This window comes from Temnothorax longispinosus, chromosome 2 (genome assembly GCF_030848805.1).
Source record: "Temnothorax longispinosus isolate EJ_2023e chromosome 2, Tlon_JGU_v1, whole genome shotgun sequence".
Lineage (NCBI taxonomy): Eukaryota > Metazoa > Arthropoda > Insecta > Hymenoptera > Formicidae > Temnothorax > Temnothorax longispinosus.
Window position 1 is genome coordinate 9118204 of NC_092359.1, and position 26525 is coordinate 9144728.

The window sequence follows — 26525 nt, forward strand, 5'->3', positions numbered from 1 at the left end:
TGTTGCAAAATGTGTGTCAGAAAAACAGTGGACGGAAATATGTGAAGAGTATGTAAAGAGTGATAAAAAAGAGTACACGTATCACAATTTTCACAGACAATGGTTGCAGGAGCAATGGAAATAGAAACAAAAAGCACACTCACAAAGATGTCCGAAAAATTGTGTATAATTCCGCTGTTTAAATTCGCTTTAAAAGATCTTTTTAGTAGAAACATCAAGTTTGAAAGAATCGTATGTGTTAGTAAAGACATAAAAAAATTGTGCTTAAAGTTTTATTGTGTAAAAAATATATTTATATTGTGAGATGTAAAACAAGCTTTATGTGCATATAATTGATTTTTTCAAGTAGATTAATCTACTGTATCTTTTTCAGTTCAAATTCAGCAAATAAAAAAACAAAGATATAAAAATAAACATGTGACATTCCAATACGTTAAATATCATATCTTTGAGTATCACATGCAGAAAAATCTAATATTAATTCCGTAAGTTATTTTTGCAATAATTATTTTAGAATCTCATTAATATTATCATTCAGATTCTTCGAAAAAATCGTAAAAGACGTTTTATGCAAATTGCTTAATGCAAAATTGCGTGGAAATGAGAGGTGAGATAAATCCACACACTGTAAAATCAAAGAACAGAGCATGAAAAACAGATTATTCATAAAAATACATATACAGGCAGAGAATTATGTGAAAACAAACGTTACATACATTCGTACAAAAATGGACAGATGGACGCACACATAGACAGAGTTACCTATATAGCTGGTGACGAGGTTACGGAATTTGCGGTGATTCCCCTTAATCTCAGGCAGGTCCACTTTTGGTATTCAATTTTCGAGTTTCGATCGGTAGCAGGTCAGATGAGGTCATTGGGGGTCGACACGAAAAGAAGTGCACGGGACACAGAAACATCAATATTTAGCTAATTTCGCTTATAATATGATTATGTATACCGGATTATTGAACGAACGACAAAATCATAGGGACTGCCGAGAATAGATAGAAACATTAAAGAAAAGCCAGGGTACATCAAACTTCCAAACGTATTGAAAGTTGAAACACAAAGCGAGTTTAGGCTTGTATTTCCTTTCTATAGTCGGATAGGGAAAATTGATATCGTGGATACTGTTGCAAATTATTATCCGAGCAGATTAATTAAGTTTTGTTGCATTCGAAGATTTATGCGACTCAAGCTACTGCTGCTTCAACAACGCTTTCACGCATAGTAATTTTTAAAAAACTATTACATTAATTATACGACTTTTCCTAAAGTGTTTGGGCTGTCAATTGTAATCTGTTTATTCATATGAAAAGTATAACTGATAGGTGATCAACAAAACGCAAACGTACGTAACACAACAAACACATTGTACACGATACAATATGAAGACAATGTACAAAGTGTAACGCGCTGATGGTACGAGAAACTTAATATGAATAACGACTACGAGGGGATGTTAGTCACATAAGTGGAGCAATGTCAATAATGATGATAGTATACATGACGGTAGTAACAGTAGTAGAATGCTAGTATAGCAAAGTAATGATAGTAACAGTAACAGCTTTGGTAGTAGTAATAGTAACAGTAGTAGTAACAGTAGTAATAGTAGCAGTATAAAAGTAGTAGTAGTAGTAATAGTACAGTAACGGTAAGTTATAAGTGTACGGGTGGGCTCATAAATGAAATGAAGTTGTAAACAGCGAAAATGTTTATTGTAAAATATATAAATATGTACAATGGTGCCCACGTTCAGTCGATAGCTGAATATTTTCACAATAAAAAAAATTCTACTTCTACCGATTACTCTCGCTCTCACACTCTCGCACTCTTTCTCGAATTAATCTCGTACACTCACGCGGTTCTACATTTGCTATTATTGCCAAAAATATATACGTTCAACATTATTTATATCGCAGAGATTCTTCTACAGATATATAGATCGCACAAAATTAATTAGCATCTCTATAAAGAGCCTTTGTCGAGAAAATTATGGCATGCATACTTTTTTCTCTTTGAAACAGTCATGTTAAACAAGCTACTTGAATGCTCGGATGTATTTCGTGCGTTCTACTACATCTTTTCTTTACTAATATGCTCTGATGGACGAAAATATCAATGATTGCTTTGGCGCATCGATAAGATAGAAACTTTTGTCATCCAAATGTCATATTTATATATTTATATATTTATATAATCGATATTAAGGGAATTTTCATAGAACTTTGGCACATGATATTATTGATAAAAAAATCTAAACGATAGAAATCGTTTTGATTGTGACAATCTGTACACTAACAAGTGCACATATATCTTCAACTATATTATAGACTATCAAGAAAAAATTATTAACAAGCGAAGAATATTTAATTCCTTTTATTACTTATGTATTATTTTATAGAAACTTGTTGTAAAGACGATCGTTTTTCTCAAACATGACTCTAAATAAAGTTCAATATATAAGTAAAAATGCTAATGGAAGTCAAGATTAACAATATCGATATATAAAAAATACTCAGCTATACCTGTGGACACCAGTGATTGGTAATTCGCTATTTCTTTCTTTAATAAATATATCGAAACAAAATTGTGTATCAAAAATATGTAAAGGAAAGAAAATATGCAATGCACAATGAGGTTGAATTTGCAAAATAAAGTTATAAAAAAATAGGAAAATTATATATATAATAAAATATACATAAGTGTATTGTGTTAGCAATTAGTTACACCAAAACAAAACCCAAAAATGATCAATTGACACTCATAAACCCAAAATATATCTTATTCACAGCATTGATTCGAAACGAATGCAGGTATCCGAAAAGTTCTATTTTAGATCGGATTAAATTATAAATATCGCATTCGTTAAGATAAGAAAGCGCGTTATTCTTATTTTACAACAAACAATTCTTAATTTATGCATGATATTTCATTAACTTGCGCAAGGCACTGATAGATCAATAAAATTCGAATATAACCATGATATTGATGTAAGCATCGCGTCTATAATTTTCGGATATCCGCACAGTATATTTGTCGCATTCTCTGCAGTCACTCAAATATCTTATAATGCTATTATAATCATTAGAACATTTCTCTGGACGGCTAAATCTGTGATAAAATCTATTAAGACAAAATTGAGTCGCTGTGACCTGCGCTTTCAACACTCTTAAAAATATAAATCTAGATAAAGAGTCTATTAAAACTGGCATCGCTTGTGTTAATCCTGATAATAATTACGAGTAAAATATTTATGGAAGCTAGTATTTTGTTGGCTTTCCTAAATATTCCAGCTCGTTATGACGAGTTTGTTACACGCCGAACAAAAGAATATGTAATTATACAAGTAAACTGATACAAGTAAATTGAGGCTGCGTTTCGATATTCACTGAAAATCTATAGTACTGAAAATCTATAGTATAAGTGACGTAAACTATAGATTTTCAGTACTGGCAGTGAATATCGAAACGCAGCCTAAGTGAACGAGTTTCGTAGCAAAATGTAACAGGAAGAAAAATATATGTTTCTAGCTTACGGCTTACTGCTGTCTATGAGAATTGGTATATGCTTTTTAAGTAACATTATAAGTACCCTTACTAATTATATCATCGTAATACTATATACATATTGTAAGTACCAGTTTTGAGCTTTATTTATAACTTTCGTTCTACTCTCGTTTTTCGTCTCGCGTTAAGTGTTTAAAATATATCTCAAAAGCGTCAATAAAAGGTACTATTCGATAGCATTGTATATGGCTGAATCACAATACTGATATTATTATAAACCGAGGTTTCAATTTTTGTAATTTAAACATCTTGCATTGACTAGTTCCCCTAGTTAAAACTAATATTTATTTTTGCCTTCGTAAGAAGTCAATTATCTCTTGTAAAATGCACTGGATTAATGTGATCAACCAGAAAACAATGGCGCTACCGGTAGGTAAGTAAGCGTGAAATTACTCATAAATTAGCGAGTTTTGCTGAGTGTAATCTTGTAGTCAAACTTGTTAGGACAGGTTGATTCGGATGGTACTTACGTGATGGTATTTTCTTAAATACTGTCTTGGCCATGAAATCCTGAAAGCGTTGCGCATAAAATCCTGGCCGATGTACTGATACAGTGTCCTTAGAAAATAAAAAACATTTCTTCTATATTAACAATAGGACGTTGAGACCATCTCAAAAGAAAGTTAAAGACAAATATAAAAATTAGATTATAAAGAAAATCTATAAACTCGCGCATACGCATGTACATTATGTATATGTCACTTACCCCGTCATGTATCATTGATTTCCACGTATGTTCCAGTTTCTTTTTTAACCTGTAGCTTTGCAAAATGTCGATAACGCCAAGGAACAATAAAAGACGTTCACCACGTGCGTTTCTGGCAGGAATGCCACCTGAACTGTTAAAAACATAAAATGGAATTAATTATAATTAAATAACATATTAGTACATTCATTTAAAGGATTTGATATATATTATGCTTACGGTACGTCATCCTCTTCATCTATTGGTTCGCTCTCAGCCTGAATACTCTCCATCGCTGTACTATGAGCAACCAACCGTTGACGATTTATACTGCGTGATCGATTTAAAGCGGCAGCGCCTATTCTATCCTCTCTCTGTTTTTCTCTCTCAGATTGAATGAATCCATCACTTTCGCCACCCGTTTCATCAATTTCTTCATCGGCACTTGCCGATAATCTTTGTTCTTGCTGTAATATATTATATATATGTATAGTATGTGATGTATGCAAAGACGAATATATATTGACATTTACGTGATATGAAAAATGTCACATGATATTTACAGCTTTTTCTTTTGCAGCCTGGTCAAGATTATGGATTCCAACAAGTAAAGAATAATCCATAATTTTGAAACTTTCTAATACACGACAATCCCGTTGAATAGTTTTTACTAATGCACCATATGTATCAGCTTCTAAAAAGATACCCTCTGGATGATGCTCTATGAAATCTAGGTCTTTATACGTTGGTGAAGACTTCGAACGTTCTCCTTTTGATGCCTAGAATTTTTAACATATAATGTAATAAAAAAAAATTATATGTATATTAATACAATACTTATGAATATTCACATAATATTACAAACCTTTCTCTTGTATGTAGACCCTTTCAAATCATATTTTTGATGTAATTTTACAGATGAAGGTAAAAGATTATTCATAGCAACTAATCTAACATTTTTACTATTACACCGATAGCAATACAATCCAAAAAACTTTGGCAATAACGTTCTTGGATTCTGATTTAGATTCTGCAAAAAATAACATTGTTGTTACCAAAAAGAAGTTTTTTGTATGTTTTGTAAAATAATAATTTTAATTAAGTCTATTTCTAAAACATACCATATAATATCCTGGAAGTAGAGTTTGCAAAAACTCTCCTTCTTTATGTTGTACAGTCTTTATGATAAATTCATCATCATCCGTTAGATAAAAGATACTCCCACTAGCGCCAGGATTTGATAACTCGCGCAGTGGTGCACTACACATTGACATCTAAATGCATATATGTATTTTATTATTAGTACAAGCCTAACATTATAATTTAGGAAAAAAAATTCTGAGAGAGAGAAAGAAACAGAGATTTATCTCACCAAAAAATCATCTGGTTGAATGCCAAAGAGATCTCTAAAGTAACGAAATGCAATGGGTGCATAGTTTTTAAATTTAAACTCCGAGAAATGATGGGCCGGAGTATGATTTGATCCTTCATGGGGAAAGTTCGTTGTCTCCACCGTCATAAAGTCTTGCATTAATAAATCGCGTTCCGGTTTACTCGCAAGACCACCAACAGCATGCTGTATACCCAATTGAATAGATCCCATAATTTGTGTCGTTTGGATCTGTATAAAATAAATAAAAAATATATAATTAATCATAAAGATATAATTACAGGTATTATTAATCTTAATACTATAAAGTGATCATGCCTATAATATTAATAAGGAAAAGACACTAATGTCTCAAGCTATTAAATGAAGAAAGTGTAATCTCTCCTTGCAATAAGCTTGCACGAAGTGATTGAATCAGTAAATACAACATGTGTAGCTAATCATCACTCTCATTGATAGCTGAATAAGAAAAGTAGCTTATCTCTTTAACATCATAAGACCTTACCACTCATACTGTTCAACATGATATGATATAAGCTTATTAAGTCTTTCTCTTTCATTTAATAATACCCTTTAACTTTGATTACAAAGCACAAAATCTGATCTGAACAAACTATCTATTAGAAGTGCTACACTGGAATTCTTTCCATACCTTCTTATATGTGATTTCACCTCCCACTCCAACTCTTCGATGCCCAATCTTTCTCTCTCGTTCCGATTTGTTTCTCGATACCCCCGCGGGGGCCTTGCCACCTGTCGTACCATGTTGTACTATTGAGCTCTGCAAAGATAATTGATAGTACATAAAACATTCTTGTTAACACCGAACATATACTTAAGGAAAATGGTTTCACACTTGTACTGTGAATAATTATTTAAAGCAATCTGAAATGCGCGCGCAGAGAGGATTTAACTATAGTTATAGGTTACAACTAACTCGCATTACGCAATGCCTCATAATACATACTACATAACATCTCCTGTGGCATTTAGCGCTATATAGAGAAAATACCGAAGGTGTCCCTGGCTACGCGTTATTCGGATGAATAATTATATATTAACAAGGAAGAAAAAGGGGTTCACATAGACGCTGCTTTGTTGTGACTGATATTGCCGAGCTCGGTCTCGTACATTTCGCAAAAATATATGATTATCGAAGCATGATATCCGCGATAATCTTTCACGTGCAACGGTGATTTATAATGTACTTCTCTTCTCTGTGTTTCTGCGCGCGTTTCCCGAGCCGTAATAACAAGAGCAAGTCGCAAATTCGAGAACCTGTTTCGTGTGCAATTTGAACTCCTCGCGAACTTCGCAAGCGTGCAAGAATCGATCCTGGACGCTCGAGCGTAAATTACCGATGACGGGCAGATTTGTACGTCGTACAAAAATAGAAATGATTTCGCGAGTAAATGTAGAATATATCTGGCGCGACTGGCTGTAAATAGAAGATTAAAGAAAGATGTTATGATCGGTGTTAAATCTATTTCGAATTAATTCAAAAGGTAAAACAATTTGTTTGTTCCAGATTATTATCCGCATTCCTATCTTATCTTACGCGCTTGGTGTAAAATTCTATTTGGAATGTAATAATGCACATCATTCGGATTAAATATATTTCTATAGAATAAAAATCAAATGGAAAGCATATAAACGATTAGCAATAAGTACAATATGAACGTGGATCCGCGCAAAAGTGGAGCAAGCGTTAATGGAGAAAAATTAAAAGATGATTAAATCAGCACATTACGAATCGGAACAACTTTTTCATCGATGCTTTCTTTTTAAAATTATTTAAGAAGTAAAAACTAGGCGAGTCTGTGTATAAAACATTACGAGTTATTTACTCAAAAACCAAGGGAGATATGCAATGCTTGGTATACAAGGTTAAGAAAGGCATAACAAGTATAAAAAATTCTCTCTGAAACTCCAAGTGAACGAACATGGTTGATAGTCGTTTTCATTTGAATTGTTAATACCAACAATAAAATTATTATTTATAAGTTGGCTTCTAACACGCGCGCACATATCGAAGATGTGTCTCCATTTATATAATTGCATTAATTGCTAATAATTATTTAAACGGGTCATTGGAGTGCTTATAAAATATTCAAATAAAATCAATTTTGCCGTTTGACAAAATGGGGGACACGCGTTTTTTCCCGTATATTTTAAGAGTAATATTTAAAGAAAGATCGATACTTACGTCAAATGCTGTTATTTTCTCTCCGGTCGATTTATCTGCAAAAGAGACGAAGACATTTTAATTACGTCGCATGGTGTAATGTATGTATTTTGATAACAAATACGCGCGAGTTAGATAACGTGATATAGTTTCGTAAAAATAAGCAATATGTGAAATTGTTTGTAGAATAATTCAGTATTATAATCCTTATAAAATTATGAAAAATAATTAAGAAGATCCATTAAAAAGATCATATACCTAATAGCCATATATGTATATCATACGATCTGCATAAAAACGTAAAAGCCATCAAACCATAATTTCAAAAATTACGTAAAATTGATATTTTGATAATAGTTATATAGTACCAAAATTTTACATAAATTTTATCAAATAATTAAGTAAGAACTATGTGCTATTTTATATTAACATCCTGGTGTAATCAATTAAGAAATCCATCATTTCTTTTTGTTTTAAAAATAATGTTTTATTTATAATATGATCTGTTAATAGAAATGTATATATGAATACATGCAGTAATGATACATGTAAAACAAATTTGAAAGTCCATGTCTATAAAATCAGCAATTTTTAAAATATGCTTCAAAAAAAATAAATATTAGGTATAAGAAATAGTGTAGACTCAGCGGCATTTTTTTGCGCGATTAATTCACCAAAGCGAGATTGCTTCTTTTATAATGCAAACACGTGTGTGCTTTAATAACGAATAGACAACAGACTTTCGAAAAATATTAATTGCTTATTAACATTTCATAGTCCATATTTCTAGTGCACACTTACTATTGAACGCAATTAAGTTCGAATTTACTGCAATCCTGGTTTTCTATAGATTTACACTGAAGATAGCAACATTATCTGTATGAATTACGTAATTATACATTATCTACATTACATATTTTCGTATTTATATACTATTCACAAATAAATGCGAAATAAACAAAATATGTATGTGTGTGTGAGAGAACGTGTTAAATGACATAATAATAATTCTCATATTTTTTAAAAAATAATTTTTTAAAATGAAAATCGAAATTAGAAAATCGCTTTTAATGCTAAACACAAGTCCAGAGAAATCTGTTAGTTACGATAGATTTATCGATAACGAATGACAAATCGTTTATTATCTCGAGAAAGAGAGAGAATCTTAGATTAGCAAATTACTGCGAGCAATATCGAGTTTGATATTGCAGAAAAAGCGGCACGTGTAACGTGCCGGGAAATAGCGATTTGCGATATCGAGTAAAAAAGGCCCCTGGGATGACAGTAGAATAAGGGTACACAACGAGTCAAGATGTCCTTACTTAGCCTTCTATTTTTAACCCCTCGTCTTCCGTTGCGAGCTCGTGACTCAAACGCGCGCGGTGGTCTTTGTTCGTCATATTTTTTTTTCCTCCAACAATGAAAACAAGGAAAAAGCAGCGCCAGGAAAAGCACCGTCGCCGAAACCGTCGTCAATGAATTTCTGAAAGCTAGGCGCGATAAGCGATAAGCGATGTTTGCACAGAAGAGAGTTCACGTCGTGAACTGGTGACGTTTCTCGCACATTGCGAAAAAACGTGTGAAACTATTTCCATTCGAAGCAGAATGAATTGCGTTATGTAAATGCAGGCTCTCATCCTTGAGATAATAAAGACATTCTTCAGCGAGATAATGTTCACTTGTTCTTTCTTGCTCGGCACAATCGAAAACTCAGAACGTAGTAGGTTCCGTTTATCATGCGTCGTGTAATGCTCGAGAGAGAAAACATGAACAAAGAAATCTCACAACAGTTGAAATGTCAGGCCACTGAAAAAAGTCACTGAATAGTATGTAACATAACATTTTATGTCGCAAACTTTAAAATTGTAAGAATAAAATATAACAAGAGTATACAATTTTCTTCATCTTTCTAAAAGATGAGGTGAAAAGGTAATCCAAAGTTTCTATCAAAAACTCAGAAAATGATACGTTTCGAGTATTATGTCGCGTGTATAGAGCTCTCTCGAGAGAGAGAATATGTGACGAACAAAGAAATCTCAGCTGAAATGTCTAGACGGAAGGAAGAGGGGATTAAAGTCACTGAATATATAATGACATTTTACATTAAAAACTTTACAAAGGATAAAACGCGATGACAAAATATAACTTTCTCCATTCTCTATGGATAAGAATGGAGGAAAAAAAGATAGTCCATATGAAGTGTTCAACAAAATTTCCATATCTATTCATACAAAAATACGACTCGTACGAATAAACCGATATAGCGCGGGAAGATTTTTCTAGGCGGAAAGATAAGAGAGAAGCTGCTATTTTTCGAAAAAGAGGAACAGTTCGGGCGAGAAGCAATAATACGCGCGCGCGTTCCACTTTTCTCCGACGCTGTTTTCCCGGGCGACGGGGGAAAAATCCATTTCTCGGATGGCGCGGGTCCGATAACGGCGGTGTTATCGCGATCGCGCGGCGGAGTTCGCGCGAATCCCGGGAGCACAAGGTTTCCACGTGCCGCGACTGGCCCGACGCCCTATCAGCTGTCAAACGCCGCGAGTTGTCACCTCGGCTGGTCGCGGCGAACGAATCGCGGCACGTCCAGCGATCGCGTCGCGCGACGACGATTCTTCCCGGTCGCTTCTCGCGCGCGGATCGAACACGCAGTGAAAATCAATTCGCGAACTCTGGGCGGCAGTGTGGTCTAGTGGTAGAACGCCAGACTCGTAATCTGAGAAACCAGGTTCGAGTCCACTAGAGCCATGGAATGTTTTTCCGAAAGCTGCGCCCCTTTGTGCAAGATTCAGGCCCTTGTGCGGAGCAAACTGGGCTCCGTCTTTCGGAAAGAGACGTTAAGCCGTTAGTCCAAAGGGTTAAAGTGAGAGGAGAAGGATAGTATTGGTGGTAGATTGCGAAAACCCTACGGGGATATGCAATAAATTGAGAACAGTAGGTTCACCGACAGGTTCTCTGGGATTGAGTCTGTTGTACCCAAATTAATCTCTCTCCAATATCTTTCTAAATTCACTCTTTAATAAGGTCCATTCTTTTTCTATATCATACATGCTGGAACTCTGTGAAAACAGAGTGTTTATAACTCATGTTATCAGAGATTTATATCAGCTCTTTGCAGTTATTCTCAATAATTTAATACTTAATTAAGAACTCGATCGGAGTCGCAATGAGTGAAGTTTAGCCTCCTTTTTGTAAAAATAATTTTTTTGAAAATTGCACCGGGTTGTTCCAACTTTGTCGTACCACATTGTTCCAAATCAATATTATTTAACGGTTTATTAATTCAAACGGTTCATTAATTAAACAAAAAAAATCTTTTTTTAGTTGACATTCCTTTTTTCAAAAATCAAACTTTTGTTTATCGTTACAGGTTGTTCGGGGTCGGCGACGGCGAGGACGAAACTCGCTAAACAGCGTTCGGTCGATGACTCCGATACTCGAACGTGTCCCGAATTTTCTCTTCCGGACTCTCTTCGTACTTATTAAAATTGCACGTACGCATGGCCCGCATGGGGATTCCGCAAGAGCCTGTGTAAAACTTTAATTAGCGAGAACACTTCAACCGTCTTCTATGATGAACCGAGAGACGATCCCTTGGCTCGTCGGGGAAAGATCTCAACGGGACCCATCCGTTCGAACGAGGGCATCCAGCTTCCCGAAATCCCAATAAAATAGAATCCAATGAATCCGAGAAGTAAGAAACTACTCGTCGAGCTTCGCTCTTTCAGTTTTCAATGCCAGATATCTCCGTAATTACGTAACGCGGAGTCGCGCGGAAGGAAAGTGTGTCATGCGTGGAACGCGTGGTGTTTTCAACGAGGATGCACGAGCCTTCGGGAGTGACCGAAGACGTTCCACTCCTTAATACTCCGCATTTTGTTAAATGCGTGTGCGCACCAATCACCTCTACAACGTTGCAGATTGTCGTGATGGAACGAGTTTCTCGGCTGTGTCGCTCGTTGTATATCGTCATTTTAGCGGAGCTAAAAATTTCCATTAGTCCCGGTCTACAATAGGTGTAAGCCTTGGTGTAAGCCTTAAGAAATTGTTCAATCACAGTTGAATTTGAGGACAATAATTGACTGTGATTGGTCAATTTCTTAGGGCTTAGGGGTTAAAACATCTATTGTAGACCGGGACTTGGTCCCCATCTACAATAGGTGCTTTAAGCCCTAGTCTTTGTTTTAGAGAGAAATTACATAGGTTCTAAGCCTTAAGCTCTAAGCTTTTAAAGATGGGAGTTGGTCAACTCGCTTCGGGCTTAGAGATTAGGGCTTAGAGCAGCGCGAGGAACGCTCAAGGCCGAAAATATGTCACAGTTTAGAGCGTAAAGCACAAGGCTTAGGGCTTAAAACACCTATTGTAGACCGGGACTTAGACGTTCCCTGTCACTCGACATCGACAGCTATCAGCTGTCCAACTGGCGAGCGATCAAACGTAAGAGAAATCGCGACACGCAGCTTTTACTAATCGCGGTCGCACATACCTCTGCTGTCTCGTGAGACGAGCGAAGTGATATCCCGTCGGGAGATTTTATTACAATTTACATCGCGACGACAGGAGGGCCGACGGCCGACGGCTCGGACCGTCAAACAAATTTATCCATCAATCGATCGCAGGAGGAGCCACGTCGTCGGCACGCGGAGCGCATTTCGAACGAACGTCCCTCGCAACTCGGACGATAATACGAGGTCTCACGTTCGCGCTTTGTAGGTCGGGTGACACCCATTAGCTGTCAAACGGTCGACTAACTCTAACATTGAGCGACTAAGTCGATCGACCGCGACGAGCCGTAGGCCGTAGGGCCGCGCGCGGGACGCGAAGACTCGAGGATCGATCGTATACGAGCGATCGACGGGCATCGAGCTGATCGAGCGTCAACGATTTGCGCCTCGCGAACGCCGAGAAGATCGTCGTCGAGCGAGGAAACGACGCCCGACGCGGCGTCCGGGTTCCCGGTATAGGTTAGGTCACAACGGTGAGTCCGGGCACGCGGCAGGGGGGCGGCAAGAGGGGGGGGGAAGAGAGAGAGAGAGAGAGAGAGGCAGAAACGGAGCACGGGTGTCACAGGTTTCGCACTCACAGTCCTCCTCGACGATGGATTGCTCCGGCCTGAGGTGATCCACCGCGGGCTGCGTCGGCACGGGGAAGCTCGTCGTCTCGACCACCTCGATCACGTCCACATTGTCGCCCGAAGCCATTTTGCGTGCGTCGCCTCCGTCCGATCCCGCACTGACTCACGCGTAACGGCGGTGGTGGTGGTGGTGGTGGCGGCGTCGGCGGCGATGGTGGTGGCGATGACGGTCCCCCTGACAATCCTGACAGTTGTTCCTCGAAGGAGCCTCCTCGGTTGTCGCTCGGTCCCCGTCGCCCCGCAACCGACGCATGTCGTTCGACGCTCGCCGCTGTGCCGCGGACCGCGGGCGGCGGTCCACCCGTAACGTTCGCGGCGACGCTATGCTCCGCGCGCGCGGCGAGACCGATCGCGATTGATTACGCGACCCGTCGTCGTCGTCGTCGTCGGAGTAGCGCCGTCCCGCGCGACATATCCGTCGTCCGCCGCGGACAGATATACCCACCGACGGTTTCCTCGAATCGCCGCGCGGAGAAAGATCGAGGCGAACTCACGTCAGCCGTCAGCCACGCGTCGCGATTGTCGCGAATCGAATCTTCTCCAGCCTCGACCTGACACTCCCGACTGCTCCCGACAGAACAGCACTGACGGCAGACGGCACTCACCGCACTCACGTCTCCACGAGAGCTATCGAGACTCGAGAGAGCGCCTCCAGACCTCCGGAGGGAGAGCCCTTCCGTCCCGCCGTTTATCGACCGAACGTCGTCGCTCGCCGCGATTCTTCGCGACACTGGCGCCGCCGGGCGGCCGCGCGGCGAATCCCGACGCGGCAGTCGCGTTTGAATTCGCTGCGCGGTTTCGCGCGCTCCAGCACGCGTACCGACCGGAAGACGCGATTGTGGAAGCGGAAGGCGCGATAGAACGAGCAAGAGAGCCGACGTTCCGGAATGATCGGGGAAATTAAATTGAGTTGTACGGGGAAAATTTGAGAATCTTTTTTTTAGAGGGGATTATCGATTGAGAACGTATACACCTACACCAGTAATGCTTGATGAGTCTTGAATATGACTCGATGATCGCTTCCGGTTGTGAGAACGTTTCTCCGTTTGGCGCTAATAAATATCGGTACCGAAACTTTGGATTGGATTAACTTTCTCGAGGTTACATTAAATATTTATACTTGGTAATTAATTAAAGAAAGAGAAAAATGATTTATTATACTTCATAATGCAATGCTAATGTATCGATATATCTCGTGTGTAATATGCTTACAAACATTCTGTTTGTAACTTCTCTGTAAATAATTATATAATAATGAAAAAGATTATGAACAGGCTTTTTTAATACGCGATGCGTGTTTCGAAATAAATACGATCCGAAATGTACTTTGTATTCTGTATGTCTAAATGACTGATGTATCTATACGTATAAGAAACAATATGCGTTAAAAATGAAGCTAGAGCTTATTTCTACATTTTATTTTAAATAAAAATTGCATTTATCAATGTCCACGTACGTTTTGTAACTTTTTTGCAAATAATAAAAATTAAAAAGCAAGAGGGACCACGAATGTAGACTTTTTTATTCCTACTTATTTAATATAATGCGATAAATCTTCCATTTCACAAACAACTAAATAAAAATTACTTCCAATATTTTTTAAATATATTATACATTTCATTCTTACTATTTAAATATGAAGTTCGTTGCTAATCAAGATCTGCTACAATTTCGATAAATTTTTGTGTTCATCCTCGCTAGGAAATAAAAATATTTAGTACTATAACATGTAGGATATATTTGTTTAACAAATAATGTTTCAACGTATAAATGTACGAAACGTCCGGTGCACTAATTGTAAGTAAAAGATCTAAATTGATTGACATAATAAGTACAGTTTCACATGTAATTATGCGTTTATACATTTCAGCTACGTCATGGTTAAGTTTCAGTGGCTTCTGAACAAGACATTACTGCAAAGAATATTCCTTCTAAGCGTTAACGGCATAATTGCACGTGAAATATTAATGGGTTACCTCGATTACAATAAAAAGGTTATCATTTAAACATCTTTCGATATATAATTAATATGTGCGCGCACAATTACAAAAAAAATTAATTTTAATAGTAATAACGAATAAATGAGTTAGAAATCAGGTTGCTTTAAATTTTTCTACAACCAAATTAACATTTTTTTAAATATAAATTTTCTTTTAATATAAATGTTTACAAATTATTATTATATTTGCCTCTAAAAATAAGGTAAAAGGTTTCTTTTATTGAATAGTTCACGTTTCAATAATTATATTTATCATTCTGAATAGATATCCGTTTTGTTTGCCAGAAAACGAAGCATGCTCAATGATCAGTCACGAACGTCGTATATCATGTATCATTAATTAATTATGTCGACTGCATTCATTATGGAGCACACTGATCGCGCAAGACAGTCCATATAAAACGTTTCGCTTAATGTGCACATAGACAGACGAGATTTATACGGTGAAACATATTATTAATTATCAAACTGCTCCGTAATTCTATCATGGGGTTGTCCGTCTCCTGTTCGGATACTTCCGCGTGCAACACATTAATTATAATACATTTAATAAAATTTTTCATGTTGATCTTGCTTCGCCTATTAATGGCGAAAATGTCACAAACCACAACCACATATAAATTCACTCCTCTCACAGTTTTATAAAATTTGCTAATTTATAGACTCAATCTCTCGCTTGAAATTATTAAAATTAGCTTTACTAAATTGTTATTTATTTTTCATGGCATTTTTAGCCGAAGACTTAAATGTCTGTTCCGTTTAATCACAACATATAATCAAATAACAGAACACATTTATAACATTATAAAGTCGAGCGGAACGTGTAGCTCGCCGCTGAAAATATTTCCAACTTCCTGTTGGAAACCATTCCGTACTCGGGTCAGCTATCTGATTTAATTAATCATTTATTTAGCCGATACATCCATTGTTAACGATTTTTATCAGCTCCAAGCATCCTTAGCGTTGACCTTCGGCATAACAAACGTTAGATCATACGCTCCGTACTATCTGTTCGACGCTGACCCTAATTCATTTAGTAAAAGGACGCCGGATTTTTTATTTCTCCTTGTTCGACAAAAGTACCGCCAGTCGAAAAGCAGGCCACTTGCCACGCAACGTCGATTCCGCGGCTCAAATGCAGGAAACTTTAATTACTCCGGTGAAACGAACTTCGCTCTCTTGCGATAGGCTGACCTTGCGTATACCTTTTCTCTTTCTCTTTTTCTCCGAAGGTGGTTGAGTATATGGAGTCGATGTCGTACCGACAAGCCCGGGAATCTAGCAGGATGAAAAGTAGTCGAGGACTCTTTCATTTGGATGGTGCCAAATCATCCGCGAAGGATCAATGCGTAACTAACACAGAGAACGAGTAGATCTCTGCGATTCTGTAATGAAACGCGCTTAAATTAAATCGAACATCAATATAAATCGACTGTAAGCTTATTTCTTAAATTAATATTGGTGGTACTTTTTCATTTATGGTTTTTGATGTATGCGAAAGTATCTTATATTTTAAATATCTTATGTATTTTTTAAATGTCTCAAGACAAAATTGTATTCACGATTTTAAATAAATTTTTCAGGAACGTTTATTTAGATTTAGAGTGTTCGGAAAATTACTACTGTTGCAATAATTTTCCGGTGCTATCTGTGTGTATCATAATGTCAATCGTACATGCATATAGTCATTGGGCACGTGGTTAATATGTGCTCAGAGGTCGTCTAGTACAGCCTTCTCGCAATCCTCCAAGCATTTAAATAGATATCGCGAGCGTAAAGTCAGAAAGTATATATAGTATTTCCTGCATAGGACGCAACAAAGGAACAAAGATATACCGATGAGCGGTATAATTTAAGGCTTACATGCAAAATGATATAAATCTCGAGAAAACAATTGTGAGATCAATCTTCTGCCCAAATCTGTCGAACTTATTACACGAGAAGGAATTTTTAGGCTAACAATGGCTCATTTTGATTAGTATACAAATTGAAGGAAAGACGATTTTAGAATTATTATTGGATATTAAAAATGTTGAAATATTGTTAAATTATTAGAAATTTAGAATGTTGAATTATTGCTAAATTATTAGATATTTAGAATGTTGATAATAATAATCGATGTGCTCTTGATATAACAATCAAAAATTTTCTGAATTTTCACGAATATCTCACAATCAGCAAAACACATCATGTATTATTGTACTACAAGATATTTCTGTCTCTATTGTCTGGTCTATGTATTATTGGTGTATTTATCTAGTCTGATACGTCATACACATGTGTTTCATTGCGTCGCGAGTGGAATGTCTTGTGATCAAGAGACACGGTAGCGTCTCGCGCCAAGTATACGCGAAGCGAGACGCACCGTGACTTTTTTACGCGACGCAACGAGTTGCGAGTACTCGAGATTTTGAGATCTCAATAACGAGTGAACGGATCAAGTTCTAAAAGTAGGCTTGATCGATAGCTTGGGGTCAATTTATAAATAAAAGTATTCTTATTTTTCCCTTACGTGCCCTATGAGCAGAGGTTTTGTGATGTAAAGTCCGAAGTGAGTAAATTTTTATTAAGATACGTCATCGTCGTCAGATAAAGCAAACTGTATTGTAGTTATCGGTCTGTCTCACAATAAGACATTTTGATAAGTTTTTGATAAACGAAATTACACAGAAATATCATTGTCAAAAATTTAAAGAAACTTAAATTTCCATCGTATTTGTAAGACTATACCACAGTTTAGACCACCGCAAAACATAACCGTTTGGGATTATCCTAAAAATTTTTGGTTATCTATGATAATATAATATTTATCTAATATAATATTTCATGGATAATTTTATTTACAATTTTAAGTTTTTTGTAAAATCGAAAGCGATAAAAAAGAAATATATTAACGTTGAATAATAGTTTAAATATTTGTTATAATAAATTATTATTAAAAATGTTTGTTGATACATTTTAGTAATGCGAGATTAAAAGATTTGGTAAATATCTATAAAAAATCGAACCTTACCGATGACCTTGACCTTGACATATGTTGTCAAGGTCACCCTCCTGAGTGACCTTCAGAAGGTTTTAGCCGGCGGTCATTGTTTATTAAAAAGTTACAAACAAAAATAGGTTGAAAAATATAGCAGTTATTTTGAGTACTAATAGACATAAATAATTGATATTTATGTAGAAATAGATATTTACCAAAGATTTTTACAATAATAACTTATAGAATAATTATAGTAGATTTATGAGTAATGTAAATAGAAAAAATGAAAAAGAAAATTGAGAGTATGTAAAGATTATAAGTGGTAAAGTAACAATAAAATTTTCAGTAAGATTTAGGTCGGTATATTCATAATTAGATCTTTAATCTACATTTAAGATCGTCTTAAGTCTAATTAAAGGCAGTCTTAAGACTCCATCCAATCAATAAAATGACCGTATTAACATCTTAAAACATTACTTAAGACGATCTTGAAATAAGATCCGACTATAAATACCGGCCTTAGTCTCCTTTACAATTTCTTATCAAATGAATTATGAATTTACAGAGCGCCAGTTATAATTCATTCGGGAAATATACTTTGTTAAGATATGTATATTATTTATACAAGACTAATATTTGGTAAAATAATTTATGAGTATAGGTGACAAAATGTAAAAACAATTCCCATAAGATATCCCTGTTGTTGTTTTTCTGAACATTATGAAAAGTTTGATTTACAAAGTAAACAAAGATAGTAGATATCTGTCTTGAAAAATTTTCGGCAGAACTTCGAGAAACTTTAAGATGGAATTTTATACAAACTATACACATGTAACATACTTTAGATTGATTTTATCAATTTTTTAGCTGATAGAATCATCGTAGTAAACTCAGAAGGATCTATCTCGTGCAGTATTTGTCGCACAAAACAATAAAAAAGAACTCTCCTCTTTTCTTAGAATATTACAACTTACGTGAAAACTACGGAATATTAAACGGAGCTATTACGTTATGGTTCCTTTGACGCTGGTTCTTGGTAGAACAAGATGGAATGTCTCTTGAAATGATTCAGTTTGCCAATATCGCGTTCATATATATTCTGGGAGAAGCAAAAGAATATTTTTCTTTAGGTGAATTATATAAATAAGAATTATGTAATTCTTGTAATTCTTATATAAAATGTAGATCATCCAACACATGGACATCTTATATATAGTTAAGTTGTGTCGATTCCCGTCGACAAAAATCAGAATCGTACGTCATCGTGATGCTGCGCATAGTAAATCAACGGTAGAGTTTACTCAAGTGATAAAGTTGTTTAAGTGATATTAGGCGATGAGCTTGAAAAGGTGACAGGGAGAGGAAATGTCTTCGAAAGCGGAGTGATTTCATCAGCTTGCGCGAGAAAGATTACCCTGCAGAATCTATGCGTGCTGCATATATGCCGTATAAACATTGTTATCGAAACTTCATTTACTCCACAGAAGCCGCTTGAACGCGATTCCGTTTCGACGCGCGCGCAACCAAAATTAGGAAAATCGCACCGATCGGTCAGCTCGTGGATTATGTGTTGTGTAATCACCGTTTGATATTTTTCGTAAAATAAGTACTCCGTGATGTCTAACAAACCTAACGTAATTGACGTACCTGAGAAGAAACAAATTGAACAGCGAGATTCAAGTAAGTACACGATATTTATAAACTAAAAGAGATTTGGCTGAAGAGTAATATTTCTTGTGTGAAAATTTTTGAAATACTCTTACTTACGAGAAATAATTCGGATATTTCAAGCACGATAGTATCTATTGTTAATAATTATTATTTAGCTTTTATTAATTACTTATATATTTAGTACAAGTGTGTGTCATATACATAAGATAAGGAGGGCCTATTTAAGTCAGTTAAAGGAAAATTGGATAAAAAATTTTCAAGACAAAAGTTAAAAAGGCCCTCCTTACCTTAATTGAAAATTGAATAGCTGTTCCTCTTGAAAATTTTTTACTCCATTTTTTTCTTTAACTGACTCAAGCACAGCCTCTCCTTGTCCTATACAACGTGTGCGTGCATGTAATAATTTTCTAAATTATATGATACTTCTAGTTATAATCGAAGATGTGCCAAATGCGAAAATTGCGGATTTCGAGACGGCGATCAACGTCGCCGGGACCGGGAAATTTCAATATCTCCTCATTCTTGCGATTATCCCGGCCTCCTGGGCATCAAGTATAGATACGGCTAATATGTCAATGATACTTGCATCGGCGGAGTGCGATTTAGGATTGTCACTGGTTGACAAAGGGCTTTTGAATGCTATTACCTACGTAGGTGAGTGCACAATACGGTATTCGCGAAATTATTTTTAATACATTCAGATTATTTCAGGTAACGCTAAAGCTATTTCAGACTATACTAAAAGAATACTAAAGTAATATAAACAATATAAGAAAACAATATAAGAAATTTATCTGTATTAAAACTCGTACTTAGGTATGGTGACCAGTGGTTTTATATGGGGATTCCTCGCTGATGTTAGCGGAAGAAAAAAGATTATATTATACGGCTACATGGCCGATGGTATTTGCAATATATTATTAGGATTTTCGCAGAACTTTGGGATGCTTTTATTCTTCAAATTACTTAGTGGCCTTATGTGAGAACACATTAATTATTAAATTCGCTAATACATACACACACACACACACACACACACAAAACTATTTGAAAGGAAACAAAGAACTAGTCTATTTTAATCTTAAAAATATAATTTCAAATTTTTATATATTTATTGTATATTTATCACTCAAAAGAAGTCAACAATTGATTAAACTTTAATCACGATAGCGTGAGCGGCCCATATTCCTCTCTTATGGCATACTGCTCGGAATTTTATGGTGCCAACGGTAGAACAAAGATACCAATTCTCGTTGGCTTCTCAGTTTCTTTCGGATGTTTAGTGAATGCAGGTAGAATATATTGGCGTTTATTTATCATAAAAAATAAATTATATAAACAATTATCAACGACAGTCTTAACATAAATTTAATTTTGTATAAAAATAATATTTAATGCATACAATTGTTGTTAGGATTGGCTTGGCTAGTGGTTCCTCAATCGTGGTCAATTACCTTTTGGGATGGTGCCTTTGTCTATAATTCATGGAGGCTCTATCTGTCCCTCTGTGGAGTACCGACATTGATAGGCGTCATTGGCCTCTCTTTCTTCCCAGAGAGTCCTAAATTTTTGATGACGCAAAATCGTAATGAAGATGCCCTTGAAGTTTTTAAGAGGATCTACAGTATGAACACTGGTTTGCCGAAGGATGATTATCCTGTAAGTATTACGATTACAATAAGAATCATGTTATATAAAATTACTTAGGTGGTTTATAAACAAAGATGCCTGCAAGTATTTCTATATATTTTTTCATCGTTAGATACGCGCCTTGGTTGATGTGAATTTGAACAGTAAAACTGCAGAGCAATCAAACTGTCAAAACGGTGTGAAAGCAAGCTTAAAGAGCGGAATACAACAGATGAAGCCTATTTTCTTAACTCCATATGTGTCGCGTGTTTTATTATTTGTTACTATACAATTTTGTGGAATGTTAAGGTAAGCATTTTATTATTTAGGGTAACTCGGGGGAATATGCCAGTGTGGGGAATATGCCACTCGTTATGTTTAACAAAGCAACGACTAAAGGCCATCGCACACAAAATTGCATAGGCTGCATAAGCGTAGCATAAGAACGCTGGACCAATGAGCATCTTATGTAAATTAATGTACCGACTTTATGCTGGATGCTCATTGGTTTAGCGGTTTTATGTTACGCTTATGCTAAGCTATGCATTTTGTGTGCGATGGCCTTAAAAACGCTCTTGTAAATACCATGAAATTGTTCATAGTTCTGTATCTGATGTTTTGCACAAGTTTTATTTATTTCCTGGCAGTATTATAGTTTTTATTTTAATATTATTATTAAAATTCAAAGAAAATAATAGAAACACATTTTTTACACGTTTTAAAACACATGTTTTAAACAATAATGCCTCAAATGTATACGAAGAAAACTAAAAAAAAAAAAAATGTAATTGAAAAAAGTGTAGCTGACAGTTATAAAATTTAAAGTTATAACAAAGTTTTAAGATTTCAAGGTTTATAAGGTTTTAAAATTTGTAAGAGCTTTAAGGTTTTAAAGTTTTTAAGATTTATCTTTCATTTTAATTTCAATTGTTGCAATCCAATATTACAATAATTTTAATAATACAATTTAATTTTAAAATTATATTTTTTATGTTAAAAACTATTTGTTCTGACTTATTTTAAAGACTATTTGTACTGTTTTTATGAATAAAATAACTTTTGAAGTTAAATTACTACATATTTGTATGTAGTAATTATTTTAGTAGTATTTAGTAGTATATTTTAGTAGTATATTAGTAATTATTTTAGTAGTATATTATTTTATACTATGTGGCATATTACCCATATGGTTGGGTAATATGCCATTTTGCAACACTTTTGTATTTCTTTCTTTTTAATAGTAAACAATCAAAATATTTTATTAAAATCATGTACAAATGATAAATGAAAGAAGGAAAAAAGAGACCAGTATGCAAAGATGCTTCAAAGAGAAAGAAAAATAGAAAAAAATCGAATTTTTTTTAAGTGTGGCATATTCCCCCGAGTTACCCTATATACAAACTATATGTAATTGTTTTTAAATAGAACGTAATATTATTCTCGTGCATTTAATTACTCTAAAACTTTTGGTTAAAATTTAATATAAAAGAGTATGAAAAAATGTATTCGCCTATTAAATAGACTGTGAAAAGCCTTCTAATATGGATAGCCTTATAGAAACGATTAATTTTCCTTATTATTAGCTGCATAGTAATTCGCCGCGAATAACAGTGAGGTTTGTAATTGTCGTGGTTGTAAATCTCGGAGTTATCAGAATGGCGAGTAACACGGTAATAGCAATAATGTGCATGCGAATATCCGTATAACGCTCCCGAATCATGCTTTTTTACAAGATATAATAAGGTAGATGACTCGTAAAAACGCAGGATCTCGGTTAGTCATATAAATGCCGCGTTGATGATTGAATGACAGAGAATTTACAACCTTATCAGTGCGGAAGATATCACACACATCTGTATCTTCATGTTTCGCTGTTAGCTGAGATATATCCCATTATCTGTGGATACATATCGCCCTGGGATACTGTGTACTTGCATATCACGTGTTCTACTAAATTCTTCTACTAAATTGAAGGATGTCAACCGAGGAGACAAACGTAAAACTTGAATACACATCGTCTTCGGTTCAGAAGTCTAAAATCTTCTGCTGAATCTTCTACTAAATCTTCTACTAAATCTTCAAGCAAGATCTTCTACTAAATTAACGGACGTCAACCCAACAGCAGTAACAAAAATAAAAATACGTTGTTTATCGGTTTAATTGTGCAGTTTGCGATTAAATTGCATCCTCTCTTTATACTCAGAGGCATTATCGAACTCAGTGAAAATTTTCCATTGATGTAGAGCGTTGCATTGATAACGACCAAAATAAGCGAGACGATTTTCAGATTAAACAAGCAATTTTTTGTAGCATATATTATGACGAGCTCATTTTATGTCTGTGCGAATGAAAGGCATACATATGGAAACGTTTTATCTTTCCATTTAAATAAAATACAAAGCTAAATTATATTAACGCAACTACAGTTAACGCAATTGGATTGCAAAATGATAAAAAATGAGATGCCGTTAATAAATTATTTAAAAGAGTTTCAGAATTATATGCTGCGCGTACTTTAATTTATTCACAGTCTATTTAAACGGTTTATTTAACATATATTAAATGGTTTACCAGACTTTGCTGTGACAATTATATATTGATATATGTGTTTGTATTGATTTATTTTTTTTTACAGCGTAAATACTTTTCGCCTCTGGCAGCCACAACTTTTTGCGACAATCAACCATTTTTATAGTCTTAATACGAATATAACTAATCCTACTTTTTGCGAAATATTGGACTTTTCGACGTCTATTAATGCAAATAAAACTGTATTGGAAGGAACATCAAGTTGTGAAAATGTAAGATAAAGTAATTTTAAAATATAAATTAATTAATGTTATGTATAATAATAATTAATGTTATGCATTTAGTTGCTATTAATATTTTGCTACATGATAACTATTTTTATTAATTCCTTACATTTTTTAAATAAGTCAATTTTTTTTCAGATTGTTGTATCCGATTCAATGTACATCGACACTATTATTGTATCGGCCAGTGCTAGTATTTGTATATTATCTGCCAGCATCTTTGTTAACTATCTGAAACACAGATATCTATTACGTAAGTTTCTGTTAGTGTTTTCTTGTTTCTTAAACTAAAAGTGTTTTACTGAAGAAAAAAGTAGAAAGTACTAATACTTTATATCTTTCTATCTTTTTCGGATATAGTTATCAGTTATGGATGCTCGCTTTTATGTCTGATCGCTCTAATCTGGTCTACAAGTACGTTAACCACCCTTGTACTCACGTGTTTATACATTGGATTATTGAGTACGAGTTTCAACGTTGTGGTTGGTGCAACTGTTTTGCTTTTTCCCACATCTTTGAGGTTTGTTACTTAAACTTACAAAACGCGCGATTACTATTGACTTGCAACGAAAGATAATTAATACATGCACGTTTTACTTTTTATTTTTCAGAGCCATGGCAGTAAGCATGGAATTGATAATAGGAAGAATGGGAGCCATGTCCGGTAATCTCATATTCCCCGTTTTACTTGAGTATGGCTGTACAATGCCGATAATTAGTCTGGCATGCTTCACTTCGCGTAAGTATGCTGTTTTATTCCAAAATAAAATCTTACACAGTAAAAAATCGTGCGTCCAAATGTTAAAATTTTCTTGTGTTACCAAGATTTGACTATTATTTTAATGTAAAATTAACATACAACAGCTATGTTATTATTTTCGTAACATTTTCATGTGTTATATTAATGTCAACGTAATAACTTAACACTTTATGTATGTCATTTAGAAATTGAATATTATTTTGAGTTCTTTTAACATAATTATTTCAAAAAATCAACACGCCTTAAAGTTATTTTAACATAAACAAAAGTTAAAGTAAATCTTCAAATAATCGTAAACTTTGACATACAAAATAATCAAATTTACTACAATCAAATGTTCAAAACAACATTTCTCTTAAGTTGAAATAACTATCGTTTATTCAAATGTTATATCGACATTTTTTACAAGTTATTTTTACATTATACTTAAAGTTAAAAGAACAAATATAAATGTAAAATATAGTGTCAATAAATTAACATTTCTAATTTGTCAACAAGTAACACACGATGAATGAGTTATTTTAACTCAAAATTTAGAGTGGACTTTCTGGGACATTTGAAAAATGTTACAATTAACATTTTATTTTTTACTGTGTAAACATGTTATTAATGTAACATTGAAAAATCGTGATGGCAAATAATTTCATAGAATGATAGCATCAATCTATTATTTTGAAAGATTGAAGATATGTTTTACTTACCTATATTCAATACTACACTGCCTTATAGCTTTCTATTTATTTTACATATTTTATTTTATTATCTCCTACTAATTTAATTTTTTAGTATGCATGCTTCTTACGTGTTTCCTACCAAATACGCGCAAACATGTGGTGTAAGTTACGCTGGAAGATCGAAGAGAGATATAAGCACAAGACAAGTTTCATTTCTTACGATCATCTCTGTAATAACATCTCCATCTTTGAGGATTCACGATCGCTTAGCAGAGCCGAACCGGAGGCTCCAAAGGCCTGAATCGAAGCTTATCGCGAGCTATGATCGAGCCCATACGAGGGCGGACAATGGCCATGCATATACATGCACCACACAACGAAAGACTGCATGAGACCTTGAGTTTCACTTTCGACACATCCTGGAGAGCCCTCCAGCCTTCACCCACATGCTCATCCCCCTCTATCCCGCGCTTCTCCTCGTGTGGACGCAGCTTTATCGCAGATCTCAGGACCTCGCCACCTCCGTCGATCGGTGCAATAATATGTACCGACGTAAGTAAACTTGCACGCCCGTAAATCTTCACCTCGAAAAAAAATCAGAGGAAAACATGCGAATATAGCGTGAATGTTTATGACTGTAATAATTAAATGTATTGTTATCATGTTTTGCCTTCGAATGTTGACGACTAACTCAGAAATGATTTAAATGCTTTTAAACATATGTGAATTAGGAGAAAAACTATAAAGCGTATCGCGCGTTTATATAACTGCTTCATGATATTTAATTTATATAAACATAATGTGTAAACTTTTCTTTGATAATAAAATGGATGATTCTCGAGAATTATCACATAGTTAGCGATTATAAGATTTGTAAATTGCTTATACATTTTTTATTGTATTTGCAAATTGGTTTAGGATTTGTAAATTGCTCACGTTCTTTATTTGTATGGCGAAAAACTGTGATACAATTTATAAAAACTATTATTTTCAGACAAATATACTAATGGCAATATACTTGATATGTGTATAT

At 35.0% G+C, this 26525-nt stretch overlaps 2 protein-coding genes and 1 long non-coding RNA gene across 11 annotated transcripts in view; 2 read left to right on the top strand and 1 right to left on the bottom strand.

The window, feature by feature from the left end:
* Pip5k59b (Phosphatidylinositol 4-phosphate 5-kinase 59B) overlaps positions 1-13724 on the bottom strand; it is a 35618-nt gene extending 21894 nt beyond the window's left edge. For 2 of the 9 annotated variants that reach the window (XM_071797681.1, XM_071797680.1), the window contains exons 1-11: positions 12916-13721; positions 7854-7888; positions 6300-6428; positions 5630-5878; positions 5379-5531; positions 5123-5287; positions 4821-5036; positions 4498-4724; positions 4279-4411; positions 4043-4130; positions 763-825 (exon numbers count right to left, since the gene is read on the bottom strand). In XM_071797681.1, coding sequence (XP_071653782.1) covers positions 763-825; positions 4043-4130; positions 4279-4411; positions 4498-4724; positions 4821-5036; positions 5123-5287; positions 5379-5531; positions 5630-5878; positions 6300-6428; positions 7854-7888; positions 12916-13033 — 1576 coding nt within the window. In that variant the 5' untranslated portion in view covers positions 13034-13721. Of the gene's footprint in view, positions 1-762; positions 826-4042; positions 4131-4278; positions 4412-4497; positions 4725-4820; positions 5037-5122; positions 5288-5378; positions 5532-5629; positions 5879-6299; positions 6429-7853; positions 7889-12915 lie in introns of all 9 variants that reach the window. The other 7 variants (XM_071797686.1, XM_071797687.1, XM_071797688.1 and 4 more) reach the window with 7 other exon arrangements.
* Positions 8343-11358, top strand: LOC139808607 (uncharacterized). The gene is made up of 2 exons (XR_011730907.1): positions 8343-10766; positions 11203-11358. It is a non-coding gene; the product is annotated as an uncharacterized lncRNA (long non-coding RNA).
* Positions 13725-19306: 5582 nt separating the features above from the next.
* On the top strand, positions 19307-26336 carry LOC139808349 (synaptic vesicle glycoprotein 2B). The gene is made up of 11 exons (XM_071770227.1): positions 19307-19625; positions 20046-20270; positions 20433-20595; positions 20787-20908; positions 21031-21275; positions 21379-21554; positions 23881-24046; positions 24197-24311; positions 24419-24578; positions 24670-24797; positions 25605-26336. Exons 1-11 carry the CDS (start codon positions 19562-19564, stop codon positions 25655-25657), a joined length of 1617 nt encoding a protein of 538 aa, XP_071626328.1. The 5' UTR covers positions 19307-19561; the 3' UTR covers positions 25658-26336.
* The last annotated feature ends 189 nt before the right edge of the window (positions 26337-26525 follow it).